Here is an 8,261-nt window from a genome sequence, read left to right as displayed (position 1 = left end):
CCCTGCCTGCAGCCAGAAGGAGCCCAGTAATTTGAGCAGATACACTTTCAATCACAGCTTCTGCTTTAAGCAAAAGTCATTATCTGAGTTTTCAAACATCCTCTCACATTCACACACTCCTTGTAATTACATACAAATCAGTTTAACAACTGCAGAGAGGAGGAGGGATGCTGAAGAGAGCCTGAGGGTTTTCCAAGGCCAGCTGATGATGTACGGTACCAACACAAGGGCTTTCCATCTCATCTCTTTAAAGGTGTTTTATTTATTTATGTAAATCAAATTTTTGTAATTTAAATTTGAAATTTCAACAATTTTTTTAATAATGTAATATAGCGTATGATATAAAATAAATAATAAATAATTATAGTTTCAAATGCAATAACACATTTAAATTATTTATAATTTTTTAAAATAGATACATATTATATATTAAAACATATATTACATATTACTTGAATTATGTATTAACATCAATATATAATTTAATATAAAATAAAAAAGTATTTTTTTTTATATAAAATCTATATAGTAATATAGTGTGTGATATAAATAGTCTAGTAAATTATAAATAGTATAAAATAAAAATTTATTATATGTAGTTATATATAAATTCTTTTAATATTTTTTTATATTCTAATATATTAACATTTTAAAATGTTGTCAAATGTAAACAATCCAAAATTATTAATGTAAAATAGTGTATAATATAAAATACTTTGCAATGACACATTTTAATTATTTAGGTCTATTATATAAATATTATGAAATATAAATTACATATTGTATATTTAATTTACAGATTTACACATAAAATTAACAACAATGTATGTATATATTTGTGTATGTATATAGTTAATTTGAATATATACACACTCTATTTATACTATTTAATACATTTTAAATCATTTTTAATCATAATATAATAAAAAAAGAATCTGTTTTTTTATTTCAGTTTCTATCTGATTAACTACTACTGTAAAAAAAACATTAAATTAACTTAATACATACTAATGTAAACTTCTATGACACTTACCTGTCAGTCATTGTTATGTGCACAATTGACCATCACTGTATTCAGAAAAGGAAGAAACAAATCAAAAGAGCAAATACATTTATTATACTTCAATATATTCTCCTCTAGATGAAGTTTGCAGGGACTCACATTTCACAAGTTCTTCCCACACATTAGTCCCGTGGAGGCACACAATTGGTTTGGTCGGTTAATCTGGCAAAAATTAAAACTAAACAATATCCGCTACAGCCTACCACTGGTGAGACATTTTTGCATAACTCACTTCAGTCTGGCCCTCACAAGCCTCCCCAGTATGTGTGAATGAGGCTGGGGTGAGATTATTTCAACCAGCACAGACAGACTCGTGATGTCATCTGCTCTGAACCCAGCTGTGGAAGTGGACACTGTCTACAGGTTACAGTCGGATTAGATCAGGCTATCTGTTCTCAGAACAGTCCATGTAAAGAAGTGAGACTCTAGGTTTGTTGCACCATATTATCATAACACTGAGCCTCTGAATGTTAAACTGGATCTCAAAGTGGTTTGTGTTTCGGTTTTCTAGTGTGAATGCAAATTTGAAAAGATCTAATGCAATCCTGCTTCAGAAACTTCATAAATGAGGGGTTTAGGGTTTGATGATTCAGTTTCCTTTAGTTTTGACCCTCATTCACTTTGGGGAAACACTGAGCTGGATAAGGCTTAGGCAAATGCAGTGTGATGGAGGAACAAAACAGCTGGAGATGACAAACGCAGTTCTTATGAAGGTAGATCTTTCATTTAAAAGAAAGATCTTTACATGGTTTTGTGCAAAAATGTTAGAGTAACTAATGAACATTTTTCTTTGCATGAACATTAAATGCACCCAGTTCCCAGTGAAATGGCTCCATCTAGTGATGATCTCATCTGTCTATTTCCAGTGTTTACATGAAATGTATGTAAAGAAGACAAAGTACAGTAAGAGAAAATAATGTCCACGTAAAATTCTATTTCATACTTACAGAAGAATAATGAATAACTTTGATGTTTGAGAATTATGACTTTGAAAATTATGAGATGTTATTAAACATTATATAGTGTTGTATTATATAGTGTAATGCAAATATGGTCATTTTAAAATAAATCAGTAAAGCAATCCTTTTAATGACTCCCATGTAAAATTGTATATGTAAATAAAATATATGTACAGGAAAAAGTTACATAATGTGGAATAAAACAATAATTCTTAAGAAAAAATTGTGAAATGTTTTTATGTAATTGAAGTATAAAATTGTATAATGTAGTATAATTTAAATAATATATGATTAAAATTATATGTGTGTATGTGTTTTATATTTATATTTATTAGCTTTAAGTGTAAGGTTGGTGTAGGGCGATAGAAAATACAGTTTGTACAGTATAAAAACCATTATGCCAATGGAGAATTATGCCTATCGCAAACCACACATGCAAGACTGTGTGTGTGTAATATTAAAGGAAAAATAACTTAAGAAAAAAATTATTAAATATAATAATGTTAAGAAAAATCATATACAAAAATAAGAAAATAAATATGTAGTACAATATTTTATTACATTTATACATTTATTACATTTAAATAATACATTTATATATGACATTTCATATTCTAAACAATGTATAGGCTACTGTTTATTGTTAGGGTTTATAATCTTTCTTGTTATAATAATAAGCTTATATTAAGTGATCAACAATATTTTAATTTACATTACTACTGTAACTTTTTTAAACAGTATTTACTTTGGAAACACTCTGAAATAAGTAAAAAGCACGTAAAATAAGAATAAAAATTGATTTCACTGAACTGCCTGTTTTTGATCCCACGTTAAATATGTTTATTTTTTTATTATTTGTTGATTAAAACGCTCTGTACTATAATAGCTCATCAAAACAAACTGTGTAAAGTTAATAAAAGTCTGTGAAACCTAATAAAAGTGGTGTTGATCCTCTGATAGGGTGGCATTAGGTCTCTGCAGAGCAAAAGTGGGCGTTTATCACCTTGTGGGTATTTTCAAACTGCTGGGTGTTTCTAAATTATGCAATCAAAATGATCCCCCTTACCCAACCCCACCCCTAAACCTAACATCACTATGACGTCAGCCAATCAGGTATCATGGTGTAAAAACACCCTGATCTGGTAACTCCCATTACTTTCCTGCAGAGACCTTGAGCTGAGAGGAGATGATGCTGACGCTGATGTCACTCAGCTAGTTGCAGACACCTCAGACGTCAACACACCGAAAGAGGGTAGATTCACTCATTTAATCTATTTAATATGGCAAGATATAACAAGTACAGTGTTCCAACATGTTTTTAGTTGTTTTGGGATGTCTCTGGGTGCGTATTTCGTCGGTTTGTCGTCGATTTGAGCACAACGGCGCCGCGAGCGCAAGCTAACTCAAACTGACAGGCGAAGTTCAACCGCTAAAGTGTATTTACTGTAAAAAACAAAACGCAATATCTACATCCATATGCGCCTAGTTTAATATTGTACACATAAAAATTGTATCGATAGGCTTTAAGTGAATTGTTTTGATATGTTTAGGTAGTGAGTTTATTGGAGATGGCGTTTGTGAAGAGCGGATGGCTGCACAGACAAAGTGAGTGTTTATTACTCCATATATATATGACCTTAAATCCTTCGTTTTAGTTATTTTGGGCTTTCCGATGCAGATTTTAAGCATTTTATGACGTTCTTTCTAATTCTTATGAAAGTTTAAATAGCACTTTTATAATTTAAATCCTTTGAAATATACATCAAGCAACTTGTGCGAAATATTTAGCTTGGAGGTTAAATTGAAGGGCTTTTTTTTTTTTTTTTACTTTTGCTTGTTGTTTTTATCCATTACAGCAGACTGTGTCATTTCCTCTGCTTGTTAAGTTATCTTGTCATGAGTTGAAAAATCAACTTGAAGTTGAAATACAGCTGAACTTTGTGTGTCAAAACCTATAGTGAGCTGACAATCTGGCTGTATCTGTCTTGTAAGTCTTAAGTGTTTTAAAGGTTTTTTTTTTTTTTTTTTTTTTTTTTGTAGATGATGACATGTTTAAACTTATAGAGGTCAGATTACATTAACAAGCAATGTTTTAATTTTTTTTATTTAAAATGTTTATATATTTTTAGAATTTAATCAACTTATAACGCATTTGTGATATGAAGAATATAATTTGATACATTTTATAATGCAATTAATTTATAATATTGTGTTTATTGCTGTGATTATAAAATAGCAATTAAAACATGGCTGATATTAAACTTTGACTAAATTAATATTAAAATAATTAAAAAATTTAATATATATATATATAATATAAAATACAACTTGTGCTTAAATTATTTTAGAATGTAATTAAAACAAAATAATAAAATTTGATCATTATAAAAGGTAATTAAAATGTAATTCTAGAATCTAATGTTGTCGTTTATCAGGCACCTTCTTGCGCCGCTGGAAGAGGAACTGGTTTGACCTCTGGTCAGATGGACGTCTGGTCTTCTACGATGACCAGCAGCGGCGGGACATGGAGGACGAAATCCACATGAAGGTGGACTGCATTAACATCCGCAACGCCAGCGCATGTAGAGGTGTGACTGATGCACACTTTAGTCTTCATCCGCTGTCTTTCCTTCTGCTTTTGAAATGCAGAAGATGCAAAAAACTTCAAAAGCGCCTTTTGATGCAGTACTTGACAAAGAGAGGATGAAAAAGTGAATAGTAAGTAACTTGAACGTCTCCATGTTTTGTTGTTGTTCATGATTTATTTCCAGATCTCATGCCGCCTGAAGGCAAGAGCAAAGACTCCCTCCTGCAGATCGTCTGCCGGGACGGTCGGGTCATCAGCATCTGCGCAGACAGTGCAGACGATGCTTTGTGAGTCAGATTTGTTACTAATATTCACAATGTGTGCTTCAAGATCTGATCTTTTGATACTAACTCAGTGTATTTTCGCAAAGGGCTTGGAGCATGGCTCTCCAGGATGCTAGACTTAACACTGTGAGTTACACAAATGCAGTTTGAGTGGGAAAACACATTCAGATTTAACCTTTCCTGTCGCACAGCTTCTGGAACTGATTTCAGAAGCGTTACAGAAGCATTTGCTGACATGAGTTGGTGTGTTTTGTAGATTGCGCAGCATCCTCAGGTTGGTTTTGCCGAGGACATTGTAGCATCAGCTCCTCCACCCTATTCTGAGTTAAACCCAACTCCACAGGTAAATATTTAAAGGAACATGAATGTATCAGAATTACTACAGAAAAGAATATTTTCTTAATTGGAAATCCAGCTTATGTCGTTGCTTGTGTTTTAAAGCTCTTTTTAGATGTTGACTTTATCATTTCTGTTTGATCATAAACTTGTTTGATGAGAAAGAATTGAGGTCGGCTTACGTTTACAAGCAATGCTTGAAAGTACATTGGCGCCTATAAAAATGTTATCAAAATCCCGACAAAACACTGCTTGAAATGAACCACTTGATGAAAACAGGATGTTATGTTATGGTTGATTTTATAATTCTGTGCTATTTTATCTAAATTAAATGTAATTTAAATTTTTTTTGTCATTTTGTGATATATGTTAAATGTATAATAAATTGTTTTATTATAACTTATAAGTATGTAAGTGTATTTTTAATATTTAAATACATTTTATGTATAAATATTTATATACACAAACACACAAACACATATTTAATTTATAAGTAGAGTAGAAAAAATGAACATGCACAATTAAAATGTTAAATATTCTGAATCGTGTTATAATGTAATTAAAAATTTTTTATTAACTTTTATAATTATTAAACATAATATAATGTAACTACATATTAGGAAAAACCAAAGCAAATATGTAATAAATAAATATAAAAAAACAATAATCGTTAATTAAAAATAATAATTTAATAGTAAATAATAATTTTATGAAAAAAAAGCAATTAAAATAAAAATACATTTAAACAAATAATAACCTCCAAATCCGAGGCCATGGTCCTCAGTCGGAAAAGGGTGGCTTGCCCACTTCAGGTTGGTGGAGAGTTCCTGCCTCAAGTGGAGGAGTTTAAGTATCTTGGGGTCTTGTTCACGAGTGAGGGAAGGATGGAACGGGAGATTGACAGACGGATCGGTGCAGCTTCTGCAGTAATGCGGTCGATGTACCGGTCTGTCGTGGTGAAGAAAGAGCTGAGCCGCAAGGCGAAGCTCTCGATTTACCGGTCAATCTACGTTCCTACTCTCACCTATGGTCATGAGCTTTGGGTCATGACCGAAAGGACAAGATCCCGGATACAGGCGGCCGAAATGAGCTTTCTCCGCAGGGTGGCTGGGCGATCCCTTAGAGATAGGGTGAGAAGCTCAGTCACCCGGGAGGAGCTCAGAGTAGAGCCGCTGCTCCTCCACATCGAGAGGGGTCAGCTGAGGTGGCTCGGGCATCTGTTCCGAATGCCTCCTGGACGCCTTCCCGGGAAGGTGTTCCGGGCGCGTCCCACTGGGAGGAGACCCCGGGGAAGACCTAGGACACGCTGGAGAGACTATGTCTCCCGGCTGGCCTGGGAACGCCTCGGTGTCCCCCCAGAAGAGCTGGAGGAAGTGTCTAGGGAGAGGGAAGTCTGGGGTTCTCTGCTTAGACTGCTGCCCCCGCGACCCGGCCCCGGATAAGCGGAAGAAGATGGATGGATGGATGGACAAATAATTTCAACTTAAAAAATAAAAAAAATTATATTTATGAAATAACATTTACATAATATAATATAATTATAATACAATAATGTAAACCATAAAACAAATAATTTAATTAAATTAAAAATAAATAACTCCAAGAAAGTATACATAAATTTTATTTGATAAAAATGAATTTAAATGTAATGAGCATCCAGATTTTTTTTAAATCAATATATGTATACCAATTAAAAAATGATACCTGATTCTGATAAATCATGCACCCCTAATTTCTTTCTAAATTGATCTAGGTTTTCTGTCCTGATGGATATGGCGGTTATGTTCCTCATCCTCCTCCTTATACCACACAGATGGTCTACTCAGCAGATGGGCAGCAGTATGCAGTTGCCCACCCGTATCTTTATCAAGGTAACAGGAAGTTGCTTGACATTTGACATTTGTTTTTTATGTAATTTGATTGACATTTGTTATTTGTCTCTATTAGGGGGATACACACCCGGCGTCAACCATGTCATAGTGCAGGAGCGCCGGCGTGAGGACACAGGTGACGTTGCTCTGGGGATGCTGGCTGGTGCTGCGACGGGATTGGCCCTCGGCTCCCTGTTTTCCGTATTCTAATGTGTTTTTGTGAACCCAGCCCAACCCCACCTGACCTACAGTGCAGAAAACCCTTCCCGTGTTGTTTTAACTTTCCCTTTACGCCTCGTAATTCACAGGTCTGATAATGTAGCCGGGCTGGGATAATATTCATTTACTTTTCTGTATTTGTCTTTGTACCAAAGCTTATGTAATTTGGATTAGGCACCAGCAAACACATTTGCTTTAGAAATTTAATCTGTAGCATATAAAGATGTAGACTACAATATTGGCGGCTTGTCTTAAAATAATGCTAATCAGTGAGGTTTAAAGATCAGCTGCTGTTTAGAAACACAAGGTGTCTGATTTTGAGTATAAAAATGGGTGGTATTTATACTAATGATGATACAGGCCTTGATGAAATGAATGTTTGTTTCATTTGTAGCTGCAAAGCCAAAAAAGTGCTGAATTAAATATGTTTGTGACGGTCTCGTTTAAAAGGAATAGTTCACTCAAAAATGAAAATTCGGTCATAATCTTAGTTTTAAAAAATAATCCGTAAAAAAAAAAAATTACTGTAACAAAATGTTCAGGATACTGTTTTCCTTACTATAAAAATGGATTTACACCCAGGACATTATTTATTTAATAATAATAATAATAAAAAAGAAATTACATATATTTTGACAAGAAAACTTGTAATAATGCAGATTAATACTGTGACTGCAATTGCAATTTTATTCAGGAATCATAGAGAGTGCATCCTTAAATGTACCACTCTTTTTCCGTTCTTTGCCTTTTGTTTTTGTTTAAAATGAATAGTTCACTTGAAAAATGTTGTTTTTATTTCTTTAACAAAGTATTGCTGAAAGTCTATACTTTTTTGACCAAAGAAAATCTATTTTTTTTTAATTTCAAGAAATTTAAGGTTGAGTAAATTATGACAGAATTTTCATTTTTGTGCGAAAAATGTCATTTAAATCTAATTTGACA

General features: G+C 33.1%; 1 protein-coding gene across 2 annotated transcripts; it reads left to right on the top strand.

Moving 5' to 3' along the window:
• The first annotated feature begins 1,468 nt into the window (after positions 1-1,468).
• Positions 1,469-7,567, top strand: plekhb2 (pleckstrin homology domain containing, family B (evectins) member 2). Of its 2 annotated transcripts, none has more exons than XM_059543844.1 (8): positions 1,469-1,492; positions 3,573-3,627; positions 4,458-4,610; positions 4,794-4,896; positions 4,980-5,019; positions 5,150-5,236; positions 6,983-7,100; positions 7,177-7,567. In XM_059543844.1, the coding sequence occupies exons 2-8, from the start codon at positions 3,591-3,593 to the stop codon at positions 7,308-7,310; spliced, it is 672 nt and encodes a 223-aa protein (XP_059399827.1). In that variant the 5' UTR covers positions 1,469-1,492; positions 3,573-3,590; the 3' UTR covers positions 7,311-7,567. The 2 variants fall into 2 exon arrangements, with proteins under 2 accessions (XP_059399827.1, XP_059399826.1); XM_059543843.1 differs by lacking the exon at positions 1,469-1,492 and adding an exon at positions 3,001-3,274.
• The last annotated feature ends 694 nt before the right edge of the window (positions 7,568-8,261 follow it).

The sequence above is a fragment of the Carassius carassius genome, chromosome 48 (genome assembly GCF_963082965.1).
Source record: "Carassius carassius chromosome 48, fCarCar2.1, whole genome shotgun sequence".
Lineage (NCBI taxonomy): Eukaryota > Metazoa > Chordata > Actinopteri > Cypriniformes > Cyprinidae > Carassius > Carassius carassius.
Note: the sequence above shows the minus strand (reverse complement) of the source record. Positions and strands in the feature narration are given on the sequence as shown.

Excerpts from the sequence above, each read along its gene's own strand:
- plekhb2 (XM_059543844.1), top strand. The coding sequence starts at position 3,591 with ATGGCGTTTGTGAAGAGCGGATGGCTGCACAGACAAA. Across the intron at positions 4,897-4,979 it reads GACAGTGCAGACGATGCTTT|GGCTTGGAGCATGGCTCTCC; the intron begins GTGAGTCAGATT and ends ATTTTCGCAAAG. Across the intron at positions 7,101-7,176 it reads CCACCCGTATCTTTATCAAG|GGGGATACACACCCGGCGTC; the intron begins GTAACAGGAAGT and ends TGTCTCTATTAG.